The sequence below is a fragment of the Phyllopteryx taeniolatus genome, chromosome 17 (assembly GCF_024500385.1).
Source record: "Phyllopteryx taeniolatus isolate TA_2022b chromosome 17, UOR_Ptae_1.2, whole genome shotgun sequence".
In the NCBI taxonomy this organism is placed as follows: Eukaryota; Metazoa; Chordata; class Actinopteri; order Syngnathiformes; family Syngnathidae; genus Phyllopteryx; species Phyllopteryx taeniolatus.
Window position 1 is genome coordinate 3309635 of NC_084518.1, and position 19073 is coordinate 3328707.

Sequence of the window (19073 nt, forward strand, 5' to 3'; positions counted from 1 at the left end):
GCAGCCTTAAATTGAACTTGCACTGTGAATAAGTTCGAATGTAATTCTGATTCATGTAGTTTATTTTCTTTAAAATTAATAACTAAACAGGCTATACATGATATAAAATGTCAATATTGTACAAATTGTAAAGGAAACTCCTTGCATTTACTCTCAAATGTTTGCAGCAAAGATAAGTGATTAGCATTAGCTTGTAAAAGCCAAAGCGTCAGCACTTGTTTATTTTTATTTACAGGTAAGAACAAGAGTTGAATATCGATGGCCAATCTATTTTTTTTTCTTTGTTTTTTTGGGGGTTTTTTTTAACCGATAATTATCTGTACATCCACTCCAGTACAGAGTCGCCGGCAACGATGTAGTGGGCTCGGGTTTACAACGCGTGGCGAGTCCACCAAGCGCACGGCGGCAACAAAAAAAAAGAAAGATGTGACATGTTGTCCCGCGGCTGGTGGGGGGGGGGCGGAGGGGAGGGGGGGGGGAGGCACAATGGAGCGGCAGCTGGCCGCGGGGAGGCTGCGAATCCCGGACGAGCGATCGAACGGCACCATCTGCACGGCGAGGGCAGGCTGTCGCGACAACATCGCTCTCCCTTTGTCGGCCGAAAACTCTCTTCGGACACAGACGCGCCGCCTCGCGCCGAATTGGCCGCCCCCCCCCCCCCCCCCCTTCGGCCACGCCACATACTAACCACTCGATCCTATTTCGGCAAACTCTTACCTTTCCCGCAGCCGCTACGGGTCTCGTCGGTCCTCTCGGTTCCTCCTTCGCAGCATTAGCGAGTCCCCCGCTGCCTGCGCTCGGCTCGTGGTGCTGAAGTGGACAGCTCACCCGGGGGCTGCGGGGGCGGAGGACAAAGGCGCGTTTTCCCCAGGTGGACTCCAGACAGCGACGTCTACCGAGGGGGAGGTTCAGAGTGCGGCGTCGGGCGCTCCGCGATGGCGCCATCTACTGGAGGGACGGAGACCTGCGCGCGTTTGCATTCTGCCCTTCGCGCTCGGGATAAATCGTTCGTCAGCTGACACCCGACACCTTTTCAAGTGCATCCGATCGACCCCGAATCAACTTCCGCTGCTCTAGTCGGCTTTTTCTCACACTTTTTTGCTTTCTAGCTGAAGCCAGAAGGTTTTGTGCAAACCACCTTGACGGAGGTCTGAGAAAATCCGCCTCAAAGCACACCACCGGTGCTTCACTCTCAGTATTGTGTTGTGTTCGCTAGGTGCTGAGTGAGCACTATTGTGTTGGCGCCAAGCTTACCTTTTGCAAATTTGTCCAAAAAGTTCAATCTTGTTTTTTTTTTTTTCATTTTACCAAATGCATTTGGTAGATTTCAAGTGGGTTTTTGCAAAAACGTAACCCGGTTGGATGTTTTTCTTTGCAAGATAAGCTCTTGCCACCCCACCCCATAGCCCAGACATTTGAAGAAGGTGGGAGATTGTTGTCACATGTTCTAAACAGCCAATACTTGCCAGAAATTCCTGCAGCACCTTCAATGTTGCCTTTGGCCTTTTGGCAGCCAGTTTTCCTCAACTTTGGAGGGACGTCCAGTTCTTAAGTCACTGTTGTGCAACATTTTATCCACTTGATGACGACGGTCTTCACTAGAGTCTGACCGATACGGGAATTTGGGGGCTGACGCCGATGTCGGTGGATTTAAAAAAAAAAAAAAGCCGACGTCCGATATAACATTGACATACGCAGAATACCGTCCATGAATACAAATTCTTATAATTGCCCATGTAAATACATTCTTATTGTTGCGAAATGATTCATCTTGGGCTCAATTTTTGGGTTTGCAAAAACCTGGCATGAGAACAAGGGTGTCCACATGATCGTTTCCACTGCATCTGTACTTTCCACTCGCTTTAAAAAAGGGTTGTTGCTTTTTTTCAACCTCCGCGGATGACGACGCAATGTAAAAAAGACGTGGCGAGGATGTCTTCTATTTTTAGAACAAAATTTGACACACATCGAGCAACACGTTTTGTTTGGGGTGAAATATCCAAAACAGAATACTGTAAATAAACCATGTAGTCGGTCAAGTCAGGAAACTTTCAACTTTTAATACTTAATTGGAGTAAAACGCAGAAGTCCAAGTGTCTCACACACAAACAACAGGAAACACTGTTTTCCATGTATTGCTTTCTGAGAAATAACAGACTGTAAGTTTGGAACACAAATTGTATCTTACACCCGGCTTAGAAACGAGAATAGATCAAGCTGAGTCCTTTTTTGGGCATACATTCTTGAAGCAGCCGGTGAGTTGGATTCAGAAGAAACGATGCGCGATTGTCATTTTTCAAACTGCCGAGTTGAGTGCTTTCTTTTTCAGTCACATGTTGAGTATATTGTCTTGAGCAGGGTGCTGTATGGAGTGGGCCAACGTAGCAGAGGGGTCCCCCTGGGTGACGGCGAAAGCGGCCTGCTCGGGCAGCAGTCTCGGCTCAGTCAGGATGGACGTAGTGGTGCTCAGGAGACGGAGTGAACTCAAGACCACTAAACAATTGAGAAAAAAAAAACGACAGGCAATCTTAATGAACAAGCGAAGACATAACAAGAGTACGAGGAAATGTGCGGAACGGACTCGGTCTTAGCGAAGGCAGTGAGCAGTGTTGGTCCAGCCAGCACAAAGTGGATTGGCACAGTTGTTCCACACTGGCAGTGGAGACCATTCCATTGTAGGACTCAAACAGTGGCTCGATGATGATGCTGAACTGACACCAAGTTAAGGAAATAAAAGCCGTCCCGAGAAAGTGATTTTGGTTTGTTAGCAAAATGCTAATGCTCTGTTTTGTTGTTTTCGTGCTCGATGTCTCCAATTTGACAGTGTGCTCAGTCACACAAGCTCGCTATTCATTGGACAGGCTAAAATATCAAAGCTCGTTGGAGTATGTTAGCGATGAGGCAGCATAGTGGACTAGTATGTCGAGGTCACACTTCTGAGGTTTGGGCCTTCCTGTGTGCAGTTCGTTTGTGGTTTTTGTGCTTTCGTGGGGTTTCTCTGGCTTCCTCTCACATTCCAAAATCATGACTGTTGGGCCTCGGAATCGCAAACCTCTTGACTGTAAAGCAAAACGTGCTAACCACGACTTCATCACGCTTCCAACAAATATTGTTGCCTTGTACTGTACGTTTTGTTTTATACATTCCCAGTTAAGGATACGATCCAGAACTTCCAGTTTTGCAGAGTCTGTGCCTGGACGTACTCTCGGAACTTTTGCCTCATGTGGTCAAATCGCTGCCGCGTGATGGGCACACCTGTGGCCGGTAGCTGCTGTTGGCACGCACTGCAAAAGACAGCACAGTATACGACGACTGTTAAACTACAACACATCATCTGAATCGCAGCGACTGTATTTAGTTCATCCAACGTAGTATTATTGTGCAGAAGATTCACAACGAAGCAGATTATCTGGACATAGTGCGTCATTGCGTTGTAGAGTTCCAACCAATATACTCTTTAAACTCGTGACTGCGGTGTGTAAGCTAAATGAGGTTAGCTTAATGGTATAAAAAAAATATTATAAAAATATATATTATTATAGTAGCTGTGCTTTGCAGTGGTGTAGAACTGCTGTGCGTCATATTAACGAGTTACTAAAATGTTGCCCCTCTCCGAGCTAAACAAGCTGGTGGCAAAATCAAATATCAAAAACATTTGCACAATCACACGCAACTCCACTCCTACACATGAGCACGCAGAGTCCAAGCGAGCGCAAGGACTCACTTGATGGCAGAGTTCAGGAGCTGGATCTCATCTCGGAGTCTCTGCGTCTCCTCGTGCAGCAGCGCTCTCTCCTGCTGCATCTTACTGATGTACTCGGCGGTCTTCTGCAACGTGGTGGCTTTGCTGATCTGAGCCGCCAAGCAGACAGGATGCTGCGTGTCAGCCGTACACCGTGATCATTTCTTTTGCTGAACGATTGCGTGTGTCCTTTCACCAAACCTTGATGCTCGGCTGAGAGCCGAGTGTTGTCACGAGGTTATGTAAAGTGTCAAATCCCAGTTTGATGTTAAAACGCCTCTTCTGTTCAGCTGAGATGTGAGTGATCCTCCTGGTCTCTGTTAGCTGCATAAGACGTGGCACTGTTCATCACAATGCGCGTACTTTATATCCTGGCATATCGCTACTAAATAGAATCCTCCGCATTGCTTTTACTGTTGAACAAAAGATAGACGTATTGCACATCCTTACCTTACTCGATTCTATCATTCCATAGCCGAGGAAACCTGAATGTGGAGATTCTGCATTGGAGGATTTCTCTAACAGGTTTGGGGGTGACGTTTGGCTGGGATACCCTGGAAAATCAAAGAGCAACCATGACTGAAAGTAGGGGCGTTACTTTCAATTTGAAACATTTAATATCATGCGCCACAAAATATCGCCGCTTGGTATTTTCTCTCTTTATTGACCTCATTAGGGTCACGGGCTTGCTGGAGCCAATTCTAGCTGACCTTGGGGCGAAAAGCAGTCAGTTGGAAGGAACATACGCTCACCTTCACACCATTGGGCAATTTAGAGTCTTCAACAAACCTCACAGACATGTTTTGACAGAAGGAGGAGGACCCAGAGAAAACCCACGGAAGGATTGGGAGAAAATGCAAACTCCACACAGGAAGGCCGGCGCTCAGACTTGAACCCAGAACCTGAGCACTGTGAGGCACATCTACTAACTAGTACCCCACCATGCTGCTCACATGAAATTAGATACAATTCTATTATGTAAAAAAAAAAAAAAGTTCAAATCTGTTTATTGGAGATATACTGGAGCAGTTTAGGAAGTTTGGATTGAAGGATAATTAAGGCTTTAATTTAGGAAGAAAAAAAAAAAGACGCTTGTGGATCTGCGGGCGCTTTAGGGATGCAGATTTCTGTATGACGAAAACCAATCATCAGTGACACAATTGCAGAAAATCCAGTTTGAATTTGCCAGCGCGGGTCTAAATAATCACACACACAATCACACATTTAATATGAGTCAACAGCTGCAAAAGGGGCAAAATAGCAGCATGGCGAAATAGTGGTTATCACGCCTGCCTTACAGTCAGGAGATCCGGGATCGAATCTCCATTGAAACGTTTGCATACTCTCCCCGTGCATGGGTTTTATTTTTCAGGTGTTCTGCCTTTCGAACACATTACAAAAACATGCTTTTTATGTTTATTAAAGACTCTAAAGATGCCTAGAGATATGAATTGTTCAACTGAATACCTGTTAAGCTGCTCCTGTCCGTGCCATAAAGCTGGACAGGTGACAGTTTCTCGGTCTTGGGGATGAGAAGGCCCGCCGCGCTTGTGTGCGCAGTGTCGTCGCTTAGCAGGGCAGACGCCGCTGAGCCCGTGGAGCTTTGCCGGTGACCCTGGGCTGAACTCTGATTGCGCAACACTGGTAACACTCCATGCCAGTTGGCTCCATGCTGCACTTGGGATGAAGCTCCTGCAACTTGCCCACTGGAGGAAACCTGCTGCAGAACATGTTTGTTTTGTTTTTGTTTTGTTTTTTTAGATACTAAGGAAGTACGTATCTGATCTGTGTAGTTTTGTAACAGTTGAAAACCACATCTTTATATATCGTTAAAACTTGTATTTGATACTTCTTATCATTTCTCATGAGCAAGATAAGGGGAGAATGGAATATTGTACTCCATGGTCACCAGTATTGAACATCCGTCCATTTTCTATGATGCTTTTCCCCATTAGGGTCACAGGTCACATCTATTATGCTCACATTGACACCTGTGGACAGTTTAGAGTCTTTCAATGAACCTAACATGAATGTTTTGTTGTTGTTGTTGTTGAGGAAACGCACAATAGGAAATGAAATAGGTGAATATTGGGTATCTGTTGCTGAACTATAACTTTTAGTGAAGATAACTGAAAATCAAAGACAAACGAAGCAAGGCGTGAGATGATAGTGATGTGTTTTTACTGCAACTTTGGTGGGTTCATTGATATGAAGATAAGTAGCACGAAGCACATTACTGCTGATGTTATGCTCACCGAAGAGCTGGGAGATGAGGACTTCTGACCTTTGCCTGTCACACGAGTCACTTCAAACCCCACCGAAGGCTTCCCTGCAAGCACAAACTAGCGCAAGTTAGCAACGTTTGTGCTTTTATCCAAGCTAAGTCAGGAAACAAATCAAATGAGTCAAGATCACAGGGCACCTGTGGAGAGCAGCTTAGCCAGGCAGCTGGCGGGGGCAGCGGATGTCGTGTAAGACAGACCCACAGCTGGACCAGATGTCCTCGCCCCTCCTCTCTTTCGCTTGTGCTTCCCTCTCACTTCCGTGCTAGACACCTGTTCGGGCACCGCAAAGCAGTGCGACGCGCCTCCAGGCGGCTGGGCCGTTTGAACCGGGACAGACATGATGGTAGGGTAGCTGAGGGAGCGGCATGGAGGTCGGGGGTATGTATCCCCGAGGTGAGGGTAGCTGGGAGCCTGTTGCGCACTCCCCGTGGTGGAGGCGGTGTGCGTGATGACGGTTGGGGTCACGCTGGCGGTCGTGGGTGTGTGGTAGCTGAACTTATGACACGGGACTGGGTAAAAAAAAGGGAAAGCTGCAGAGAACACCGGCTCAACGTTGGCCGCAAACGGTGTCGAAAGAACGGGATCGGCGTATGACTGGGGTCCATATGGCAAAGCGGTCGAGCGGTATTCGCCGCAATCCTGGTTTAGCCTGGCACCCTCTGTTTGACTATTCGATGAGGAGGCCTCAGGCAAATTTTCAGATGACAAACCCGCCTGCAGAAAAGGCAACTCACAGTTTCATTGGCCAGACCACAGTACAGTATTTCGACTGTAACTACTGTACCTGCGCAAGTACCTGAGAGAGCTGGGTGTCGATGAGCAGTTGAGGAGCTGTGTGGACAGGCGCATCAGGGGCAAGTGCAATGCTGGATGAACTTTCAAAATAGCCCGAGTCTGCAAAAGCTGTCTGTTCACATGGCTGCACCCCCGAGTTCAAAAAGATATCTGTAAAAAGCACCAAGTCCAACACACGCGGGCAAACTAAAGGTTAAGTTTTTGTTGTCCAGAAAATCATCTCCATGACGACTTGATTGCTTAGTCCATAATGTGGAGAAAACATGATTATTTTCAGCCTCACTAATCTGGAATTACACTGGAAAGTTGTTTTGATTCATCAACATTATTAGCATTGAAGTTGCAAATTGACCTCTGCGTTCAGTTTGTATTGGACGACAAGTCAATTTGGAGTCAAAGGGAGGTCACATCAATAGGCTAACTGCGCAGAGATGAATGAAAAGTAACATTTCCCAAGAGCAGCCACACTTGAACTGGCTGTATGACCTCCCCTATACTCATGCAGACGTATAGCATCGGCGTGTGCTCGATCATCTTTGTCAAACAGACAAAACTTTGCCCGTACATCCTTTTACATTGTCCTGTTTAAATATGTTCTCTTGCCCCGAGCCATGACCTTTTCTGTAACATCTGCGGAAGGGTCATTTTAGAGTAGATTCCCCCCCCCCCCATAATTAATTAAAAAAATATCTGTTTACTTTTTGTAAGAGCAAAAAGAAAACAGAGGGATGTGCGTAGCCATACCTGGTATATCCATGAAATCATCCAAGTTAGGCTGCAGAGGAGTTAGGCCAGGCTGAATCATATCAGCATTCGTCGTGTACGCTGAGGAGGAAAACAATATTACAGTACATAGGTCACAGAATACATTCACCTGCACTTCTCTGACATGATTTCAATTTGGCAGCAATAAACTCCCAGATCAATTAGACTCTTGTCCTTAGCAGAAAAAGAAACCTTAGTGAGTATCTTACCCGTTTAAAAGTAAAAGCCACAGACAAAGTTTTATGAAATCAATTCAAAAATAGTTTAGTTTAGGGTAGAATGTGCAGTGTTACTACTAGTGCATGTGCGTTTATGCAAATAAAATATTACCGGGGTACTCGGTTTACGACAGCGTTCCGTTCCTATGGCAGTGACGCAACACAAATTTGTATGCAAATCGGAACGCATGGTAGTCTATCACTTAATTATGCAACTGAATCACTGCTCTATATTAAGTATCACATACTGTACATATTCCAAAGATAAAAAAAGATCTGGTGGGGCACAAATACAGAGTTCCTAAGACATAATGTGTGTGTATATTACTACTTGCCGTTGTGCCGCTCACTGGCCCAGGGGCACGGCTTCTGTGTCATGGTGAACAGGGTGTCGGAGATGTCCGATAGAAGGTAGTCCAGGTCAAACATGTGGGCGTCCTCTGGTGTTGCCTCAGGCTCCGGATACATCTGACTGGACCATTTCTCCAGCTTCGCCTGGCAGATTTGACCCTTTCGGTACATCAGATAGGAGAAGAAAAAGATTGTCAATCCCTGCTCTGACCATTCAAGGGCTCTTTGAGATAACCGCAGAGGTTATGAAGTCAAGCGACACCATACTGGTATTTGATTGGCTCTTGTGTATTATCAAGTCCAGCATTTGGTGAGCCAAGAAAAGGTAAGCGTTAAAAACGCAGTTGTTACTGACAACACGACACACGCATCAACACGAGACAGTGGGAGCATCCCGTTAAAATACTCCCACCGACCACACGTTACACACAGTACATGCATAAACTGGTCAGCTGCTGCATTAACGAGTCTGCCTTACTGGTGTTGTTTGCCTTGCCTCTCGTCCAAAGCCAGATCTGAATCCACATAAAGGTCCGTACACAGCTTTTGCCTTGTGCCCAGGATGCGTTGCTTCATTCTGATCCTCCGCACCCGAGATCACATTTATAGGGAAGCCCGGACTGGACGACGGCCTGTTTTGACTACGTCTAAGCGCACGACTGTTCCTCCTATAATTTGTTTTTGCCTCTTGATTAGCTGTCATTGAAGGATAGTATGCATGTGCAAGTAGAAAAGAGCAAAGATTACCGTGTGTGTGGCGCATGATGAAAAATACGTAGTGGGCAGACTGTTCAAAAGCAAGAGCGCCTTCCAGGTAACCATTACACTGGGTTTGCTCATTTATTTTGACGCCTCACCATTTCAATAAGAAGGGCGGTCTTTTGTCCCTGACCTAATTCTAGTACAGTAGTCATCCTCACGTGCGGGATGAACAGGACTTGAGGCCCCCCATCAACACAAATGATAAACACACAAAAAACAAACGCAAATGCACGGCTTGCAATTTCCTACTTCCGGTGATTGGCTTTTTTTTTTTTGAAGGATTTCCTCTCTGTGCATTTCATTCATATTTGTATTATTGACGTTTGAGTGGGAGGGAAAGAAGTATGTAGATAAAATGAAGGAAGGTTCTTTAACAACAGTTTTCATGCTCACTGACTATAGTCCAGTCCCTATCACATGACTGAATAGAATGTTTTTGTCAAATAAACTGAATCTCTTTCTGAAATTCCTCTGGGGAGAAAACAATACATGAAAAATCAGTTGTATTCCTATAATTCATTCATTCATCTTCCATTCCGCTTCTCCTCACGAGGGTCGCGGGCGTGCTGGAGCCTATCCCAGCTATCTCTCGGCGAGAGGCGGGTTATAAGTATAAGTAGCTTCAAAATGCTGAAATAGTATTTTCCAAACATGTAGATACATTTACAATACCTAATTAGTTCAGTTGTGCATCATGCAGCATATACTGTGTGTGGAAGAGTGGTTAGCATGTCTGCCTCACAGTTGTGAGACTCAAGGTTTGAATCTCGGCACAACTTCCCTGATAGGCGATTGCATGTTTTCCCTGTGATTTTGCCTATATGAATGTATTTGCAAAACAATCAAAACATAATTCAACAGTCGTCTTCGTGTGTTAGTTTAATAGGTCTGACAAAAATATAGCATTTGCCATTCAGGGATTATAAGCCATTTATATATGGTGGCAGCGACATACAGTATAACCATCATCCAACTTCTGGAATCAAATTCTGGACAAGTGAAACAAGTCACCGTGTATCAGAATGATGGGAAGAGAAGCCTATGGCAAAGAAAATGTACAAGTCATGATCTAAAGCAGTGGTTTTCAAACTTTCTACATCAAGTACCACCTCAAAAGATACCAAGGACCACCATCACGACCGAAAAGCTGTATTTAATGTCACTCGTAGCCACTGTAGCATTATGCACAGTTTCACATCAACACTGCGCTATTTTATATATATATATATATATATATAAACCCTACAGTATTAGAAATGTCAGTCCCAGTGGAAAGAACAAGACAATATGAGATCTTAGTAAGACAGAGCACACGAGCCTGCATTAGTGATCCTTGACCTATCCAATGTAATCAATACAATCTGAGCAAGTTTACATTATGTTGAGCTTTGCATTCGGTGACACACAAGAGAGGGTGGCAGCGGCGAAAGGCAATAAATAGTCAAGTGGCTCAGTTGACCACTGGACTGTGTTTTGAGAAGGCACGTGCGTTCACGAGAATACTATTGTCAATGAGGTGCTTCCCTATGGTGTCCGTCCTCATTGCCTTTCTTCGGCCTCCATTTCCTTTCACCGTCTTTTGATTGTTTGTGAATGCGACGTCACTGTTCAACATTCAGCTTGTTTTTTGTTTTGTTTTGTTTTGTTTTTTTTAGCAGGCATTTCAGGAACTAGGTCAGATTTGATTAAATTCTATAGCCCCCCCCCCCCCCCCCCCCCCCCCCCCACACACACACAATAAAGACGAGGCCTCAAGAAGTGCTGGGGGTATTGTCACCGCTGGTGATGAACATGCGTCAATTGCCCACACATGTTGGACCATGACGCAAGTTCTGTTGTTCACATTTTTATCTCAGGCTACCATTTTTCTTTCTAATGAACTGCCTGAGGCTAACGCCATGGGGCATATATAGTTGTATGGATGATTATATAGTAATGTGGGGCTCAAACTGCATTCAGAAGTAAACAATACTTGAAGCCACAAAAAGGCTAATGTCAATATGTCAAATTCAGCCTTTAAGGGTCAAACTCCATGTTTGTGTTGCCGCGTATACTCACGAGTCCTAAATAGTCGATGCAATCAATTTACATTGACAATTTAGATTGACTATGATTTTTTTTTTTTAAATCCCCAATTATACAGTACCAGTTTCTATAATATGTTTTTGTTGAGCAAAACCACCATGATGACAGCAGCTTTTTTTTTTTTTTCAAAATTACTCAGAACACAGCATTCCAAATTATTATCTATGCTCGGCAGTTTAAAGAAATAAACAGGTTGTAAAGAATTCAGAAAAAAATGGTATCTTTTTATTTTTAAAAAACAGAGTTGTTTCAACCAAACATCTTTGTCAATGAAGTCAGATGTTAACATGGGAACCCATCTTTGATATACCATTAACAGATATCTCATCCATTGAACTTGTAAGTTGGATAGTTTCTGCGTTTAACTCATTGGAGGATTGCCCATCCCCGTAGAGCTTCCTTTTGAGGATGCTTCACATGTTCTCAATAGGGTTGAGGTCAGGGGATGATTTTTTTTAAACGCTTTTCTCTGTGTATACACATAGCAGCCACAGCATCAATTATATATTTATTTTTTTTGCAGCATGGGATGATTCGTTGTCTAATATGAGAATTATTTTACTGTGGAAGGCACATTTATTTTATACCAAGGGAGGAAATGTCCCGGTAGAAACTCCACATATTGTGCAGATCATTTTGACATCTTCAGGCCCCCCAAAAAGGGCCTCCTCATTATTGCAGCCCAAAATATCACCCCGCCACCTACTTGCTGGTGTCACAGCCTGGTTTGGACACGGTGGCCATCCACAAACCATCCACAAATCCATCCATCCAAACCAGGGGTGTCAAACAAATTTTTGTAGTTCCGGTTTCCCTCAGAGGGCCATTATCCCTGGGGAACCATATAAATGTTTTATCTCCTCATTGCATCACAAAATAATTGATGATGATTGATTGAACTAGATTTAGAATCAAAAGTCTAGGATAATAGTTTGTTCAATTGATCAAGTTACAGTAAAAGGGAGGTAATGTTTTTGCAATACAGCATCATTATTTATAACGTACGACAATTTGATATTTTGGTACAGACTTTATCAAGAATTCTGGAAGTTGATGCACATGATTCACGTTCGCAGGCCAAATAAAATGATGTGTCGGACCAGATCTGGCCCCGAGGACTTGAGTCTGACACTTGTGATCCAGACCATCCAACTAGCACTGTGATCATTGGTGAATAAAGCTAAAAATTCATCTTCATATATTTTTGAGCTGAGTACCAATGTTTCTCCTTATGAGACTGGTTAGGGCCTGAGACTGGCTGACAACGAGTTCAGGGCATAACAGCCTCTCGCCCAAAGTCAGCCGGGGTAGGCTCCAGCTCAGCCGTGACCCTACTGAGGGGATGTAGTCGAGAAAATGAATGGATGGAAGATTGGTTAGGGCTGGCCAAAAAGACAGCTTTGTGCAAGCCTTCGGAGCATCCAGTATTCAGAGGTTCTGGGGACTCTGGAGACACCAACAGCTTCAGATACTTGCTTGATGCTCATCAGTGGCTTTCTAACAGCTCCTCTCATCATACGATACATTTACTGGACAGAAAACATCCTTAATACGCCTTTATCTGAGCAAACCTGTTGGCGCGCTCAAATACCCAGTACACACATTTTTTAACAGTGCAGTGATTTTCTTGACATTTTCAATTTCTTGCATTTCATTTAGCAAGGCATTGGACTATTCTGTGCTATTGGTAATCACAAAGACGCCTCGTTTTCCTAAATATACAAACATCCATTCATCCATCCATCCATTTTCTATACTGCATATCTTCGTTAGGGATGCAGGTGAGCTGGAGTCTAGTCATCCTGTACCGCTTGCTCTAGAGTACAGTATTCTCGCGCTATATTGCAGTTCACCTATTGCAGATTCAGTGCACTGCAGATTTTTTTTCATATTAATATTGCGCATAATTTGCAATATCGCGGGATTTTCAGTGTATGCTGTCATTTCTTTTTTTTGTGGTAGAATAAAGACTTCTAGCCTAAAACATTAAACCTGTAAACAAAAACAGAAAAAATAATTAAAACGAAATCAATCAAATGAAATAAAGTACTACTGTGCATTACTGTATGTTTAAGAGTCTAAAAAGGGTTTATAAGAGTAGAGGTTAATAACCCTTCGCAAGCACATGCAGACGGCAAGTTCAGATAGGAGGACCCGAGCCGGATTCAAATCCTGAACTCCGCTAACCGCTATGGAGCCCTGATATACATTCGCCTCTTTTCTTTCCTTAAGGGATAACACTTCACTTTGACCGATCGCCACCACCACTTAACAGTCACTCGCCAAACTTGTGTCGCGTCCTGTCCACTTTATGTTTACATTTGACTAGCAGCCAGTTTACACAACTAATTGACAAAATAGACGAGCCTGAATTAATTCTGCTGGTTCCGCTAAACCTACTGTACATTTCGTCCTGACATAGCGACTACATAGCATGCCCTCGTTGAGAAAAACATCAGATGGATAAACTTCCAGATGACTCAAGAAAAATATTAACAATTAAAATAATAATATTAATAATTAAGTATTGCTTTCTAATGCCCATCACTTGCAACATGTTTTTTACTCTGCCATATCCCTGTCCTGGAAAACATGTCAGGCAGGCAGACCCAGGCAGGGTCACAAAGCCCCAGACAAGTTAGCTCCCAGGATCGTTGGGACACACAAACCCCTCCACCACAATAAGGTGACAGCTCAAAGAGTGGTTTTAGTCCAAATAAACTATTTGAATCTTTCTAAAAGGTGCAATTTCTACCACACTTCTTCTATTGAACGTAAATACATTGTAGATATGTTGTAATTGGCTTTTGAATTTGAAATAACAAAACAGTAGGAGTGGTCATACCTCTTGTAGCATTGATATAATTCCATCCTTCTTTTTCTGAAGCTGCAAAGGAACAATAAGATAGCAGGTGAAGATGGAATCAGAGAGAAAGTAAATGAATAAAAGACAGAGGAAAACAGGAAGGCTTACTCTCTTCTTGTAATATATCCTCCACTTGTGATACTCCTTAATGACCACCTCAATCCGCCGCTTCCAGTAGCTGCCCTCTAATATAATCGCCTGCTCAGATGAAACAACTTTTGTATGGAAAGCATTCTGGACATCAAAAGTAGTGCGCAAAAACAAAAACCACCAACTTCAGGCTTTCTGTGGGCATCTGCCTCAGATCCCTCCAACGGAGTGACAAAGCCGCACACAGGGTTTTTCCTCTTCTCCACATCTAAGCACAGTATTGAATATTTGACACTAAAAATCCTGAACGGGTGATATCATTTAGTGTGCAGGTGTTTAAACTGCGGTGGACTCACACTGGATGAACCATGCTCTCCAAATTGCATTGTTTAGACGGATCTTATCCCGCCACAGCAACCGTAGTCCCTTGAAAGTCTTCCACTTCGGGGAGACAATCTTGCCACTAAAAGGGTGGGGGGGAAACAAGAGAATTTTGTTGCCGCTTTCCTTTTAAAACATTACGGAACATGTAGTCAAAAGACTGAAGGGGGAGGGTATTTTTTTTTTTTAATTTTTTAATTATTATTATTTTTTTTTTTTTTAAATCACTTTTTGTCTTATATGTAAAAAAAACAAAAAACAAACAAAAAAAAAAAATCAGCCGTCTCTGGCTCCATCTTGTGCCTCCTAATTGAGTTGCAAGGAACCATCGCGACCTAGGAAAAACAACCAATAGCTGATAGAAGGTGTGACCGCGGAGGTGTGAATTTTTTAGCGTGAACTCCCGGGCACACTCATAGCGGGAACACCCCCGCGGCCGGGCGCTGCCCTGTTACCTTCAGCTTCAGGAGCTTTGCTGAAACTATGGCAGAATATCAACCTCCGTTTGCTTTGGACTCTGCGCTCCACTATTTGACCAGTCTGTCGATCTCTGAGCCCTACTGGGTTTATATTCCATTAGCATTTCATTCATGTATTCAGGACCTAAACCGTTTAGTAATTTATAGACCAGTAGCAGAACTTTAAAATCTGTTGTAAAGCTGACTGGGAGCCAGTGTAAAGACTTTAGAATTGGAGTAATATGCTCCGACCTCTTTGTTCTGGTCAGAACCTGAGCTGCAGCTTTTTAATGCTCTTTTTAGGGAGTCCAGTCAGAAGACCATTACAATAGTCAAGTCTACTTAAGATAAAAGAATGGATGAGCTTCTCCTGGTCTGCTTGACACATGCAAGCCTTCACTCTGGATATGTTCTTCAGATGGTAGAAGGCAGTTTTAGAAATTGATTTGATATGACTGTCAGGCCAGAATCTATCAGAACACCAAGGTTTCAGACTTGGTCTTTGGTTTTTAAAGAGAGTGACTCCAGGTATTTACTAACAGCAATCCTCCTCTCTTTATTGCCAAAAACAATTATCTCAGTTTTGCTGTGGTTTAATTGAAGACAATTTTTGGCTCATCCAGATATTTATCTGTTTTAGACAGTGAGACAACACCTCAATTGAACCATACAGTGCTAATGCCAGCTTAGTAGTGCTATAGCGCTATTATTTGAAGCTGGATATACGTACCCGGTAAATTTGAGACTCACGCTCATGCATGTTATTGAAGGGCGTGGCTTAGGTCGCACACACGCCATGGGGGGAGGGAATAGCAAAGTGACGCTACATTCAAATCTTGCGAGCAGTTTTAACACTGCAAAGTCCCCCTTTACAGTAAGCTGTCCTGACCTCGACTAACGGGTCTACCCGGGCTGGATCTTGCTAATTACAGTTTTCCAGTCTCTGCTTTTACAGGGCCGAGTGTCTCCTAATGTGAGACACTCACAGAGTTGCTAGGAAGCCAAGATGAAGAGCACATTTCAATATGCTTCTAATGAAGGGAGATCAGGGGTTCACACACTCTCACAAAACAGCGGAGGCAGCAATTTGCTGCAGGAGGAAAAACAGTTTACGCTAGTCTAGTTAATGAAACATAAATGCAGCAGAGCACATAATGGACCTAAAGGTACAATAGCACTTAAGCTGAAAACAATTATCCAAACAAAGTAACATTATGACTGTGGAGCAGGCCTTGCATCAAATCATACAAGACTGAGCAATATTTTTTCAAATACCGTATATTACATTTTCACATAGCAGAGAATTAAAACAAATTTGCTCCTATGACTCAGCCTACATGAGTAAATGCATATCCCAATAATAAGCCTCCATTAAAAAAAAAAGGTTAAGAGAAACATTTAACTGTGTCAAAATGCAACAGCAATTCTGCATTACCACAGTTACACTCAAATCTACTGCAGCCAAGTAGAATCAAAGTCCAGTTTATAGTTAAGTTTCCAAGCAGTTGCACAAGAGAACGGAGCAAGAAGTTATTCTCTTCCACACACACACACACACACACACACATTGTTCTTGAACAATATTGACGCTCTTTGTCCTCACCGGTAAGACACACACACTAGGAGAACGACTGTCTATTCTAATACTGTATGACATTTCTGCACATTAATATTACAACTTGGGCATACGAGTGGACAACTATGTCACTAGTGAGGCAAAACTGAGCACTAGGTAATTGACATCTGCATGCTACTACAACCCCAATTCCAATGACGTTGTGTTAAACAAATAAAAACACAATGCAATGATTTGCAAATCATGATCAACCTATATTTATTAGAATACACTACAAAGACAAGATATTTAATGTTCAAACTGATCAACTTGATTGTTTTTAGCAAATAATCATTAACTTAGAATTTGATGGCTGCAACACGTTCCAAAAAAGAAGTTGAGGAATATCCTTTACACATTGATGTCAGTTTTTTCATATCAAATCAATTACTAAAACTGCATTCTACCATCTGAAGAACATATTGCATGTGTCAAGCAGACCAGGAGAAGCTCATCCATGCTTTTATCTCAAGTACGCTTGACTATTGTAATGATCTTCTGACTGGACTCCCTAAAAAGAGCATTAAACAGCTGCAGCTCAGGTTCTGACCAGAACAATGCGGTCCAGTCAGCTTTAGAACTGATTTTAAAGTTCTGCTACTGGTCTATAAATCACTAAACGGTTTAGGTCCTGAATACATGAATGAAATGCTAATGGGATATATAAACCCAGTCGGGCTCTGAGATCGACAGACTCGGGTCAAATAGTGGAGCGCAGAGTTCAACGCAAACAATGGTGAAGGAGCATTTAGCTATCATGCGGCACACAAATGGAAGAAGTTGCCAACAGAAGTGACGTCAGCCCCAAGTGTGCATGTTTTCAAGTCCAGGTTCAAAACTTCTTTTGTTCTCATGCTTTTTAGAGCATTTCCACTTTTAAATGATATTCCTTGCACTGTACGCTGTTTTAATTGTATTTTTATTTGATTTATATATTTTTTCTCTTTGTTTCAAATGTTTATAAGCTAAAAAAAAAAATGCTTTTAATCATGTAAGGCACATTGAGTTACCTCGTGTATGAAATTCGCTATATAAATACATTGGCTTTGACACAAGTAGCTTCCCACCACCAGAATGTGACTGAAGTGTGAATGAATGATGCGTAAAATTGTAAAGCGATATTTAAGTGGAATGCATTATTATCATCATAAAAACAAATCCAAATTAAAGAGAATAACCTTTTTAGGGGGGGCTAAAAAAATAAAATAAAATTGGCCTAACCACAAACAACCAAACCATTTGGGGAGAGGGGCTTAACAACATTTGAGCTAAAACAGGCCTAGCGAGGATATGGACTAAATGTTCAAAGGGTTTTCCACAGGAATGTAAAAAGTGGGTCCAACGTCCGAATGAGGTTTATTGAACTGCCCCCGAATGACCCACCTGTAGGCCAGGGACATGCACTCGAACAGGCGGGTAAGCGTGGGGTCGATGCTCAGGCTGCCGGAGCTCAGCGGCCCGTAGCGGTACGTCTGGCACCAGGTCCGGTTGACCGTGTCGAAGTCGTAGCTCGGACGCCCTCCGCCTCTCAAGCCGCCCGGCGACGCGTCGCTGTGGGGTGACGACACCATGAAGTGCCCGCTGTGGATGACCTGCGTGTAGGTGAAAGGCGCGTAAGGCGGCCGGGGCAGCTCCGCCTCCGCCTCCGGTTCGGAGTCGCCGCCACTGCCGACCACTGGAGCGACTCTCGCTTTCGTCGCCATCGCCGCGTTTTCAGCTCGTGTGGGACTTTGGGGGACCTGCCCCTCCTGCCCTCCTGCCCCTCCTCACGCTGGGGGCCAGTTGAGGGCCTTCCTCCGACAGCTGCTGTCTCTCTTTTTCCTCTGAGTGAACGAACGATTGTGCAAAAGCATTCTATCCGCTTCGATGGTGTTAAAGTCCTTAAGGGAAGCCTGAGGTGGTAATTATTAATAGACCTTTTTTTTTGTTGTTTTTTTTAAGGCAACGACAACCACCACCACATCAGCATGAGGCAATTCGAGCAATATTCCACCAGATGGCGCCGTGGCAGGGAACTGTTGTCAATACGGGGTGTACTCGACATACGACACCGCCGTAAGGGAATAGGAGGTTATTTTTGCCATCTGCCGTTTAGTGCGCGAGCATTTCATTGTTACGCCTTTCACAAGAAGTTGCTGGCACAGCTAGATGAATATACAAACACTTAAAGCAGTGAATGTTGCAGCACAAGAGTGCACCGCCATACTCACTTTTTCCCAATTTTATTTATATTTACGGCCTTGTGGTTTTTTTTTTTTATACAAATGTTTACTCTATGACATTTGAGGTGAACAACTAGCACTGAAACAAGTTAGCGCAGGAGTAAATATGTTGCACGGCACAAAAAGGCACACTCATTCTTACTGGTTTTTGCTTTAAATGGCCCAAAAAAAATTATTATTTTTTTTTTAATAAAAGCATCTACTGCACTAATAATGACTTCACTAGTCAAACATTTTCTTCTACAGCTACTGTATGGTATTATAATTGCCTAACTTGACACCTTTCTTTTCTTCCTGAATTCACTAGAGCCTGATAGATTGTCACAAGCTCAATAGGTTGCTCACAAACAAGCGTGGCACTGAGGGCAAATTCTCAAAAGACATTTCCCGAGGTACACTTGCACATCTAATGGCCAAGAGCAGTGTTAGGTTCAACTA

General features: G+C 43.5%; 2 protein-coding genes across 6 annotated transcripts in view; both read right to left on the bottom strand.

Moving 5' to 3' along the window:
* srrm3 (serine/arginine repetitive matrix 3) overlaps positions 1-873 on the bottom strand; it is a 70711-nt gene extending 69838 nt beyond the window's left edge. For both annotated transcript variants that reach the window (XM_061751933.1, XM_061751932.1), the window contains exon 1: positions 718-873. The gene's annotated coding sequence lies outside the window, so the exon portion shown is untranslated. The remainder of the gene's footprint in view (positions 1-717) is intronic.
* A 1167-nt stretch (positions 874-2040) lies between these two features.
* On the bottom strand, positions 2041-18305 carry LOC133467359 (carbohydrate-responsive element-binding protein). 4 transcript variants are annotated; one of them, XM_061752129.1, is made up of 17 exons: positions 17797-18305; positions 14316-14422; positions 14145-14227; positions 13978-14067; positions 13849-13890; positions 8141-8315; positions 7567-7647; positions 6812-6972; positions 6165-6741; positions 5998-6071; positions 5210-5459; positions 4193-4296; positions 3944-4066; positions 3725-3852; positions 3161-3284; positions 2582-2711; positions 2041-2493 (listed from the first exon to the last, which is right to left on the bottom strand). In XM_061752129.1, exons 1-17 carry the CDS (start codon positions 18114-18116, stop codon positions 2330-2332), a joined length of 2733 nt encoding a protein of 910 aa, XP_061608113.1. In that variant the 5' UTR covers positions 18117-18305; the 3' UTR covers positions 2041-2329. The 4 variants fall into 4 exon arrangements, with proteins under 4 accessions (XP_061608113.1, XP_061608112.1, XP_061608116.1 ...); XM_061752128.1 differs by having other exon boundaries at positions 5210-5462; positions 17797-18304; XM_061752132.1 differs by having other exon boundaries at positions 6824-6972; positions 17797-18303.
* Positions 18306-19073: the final 768 nt, after the last annotated feature.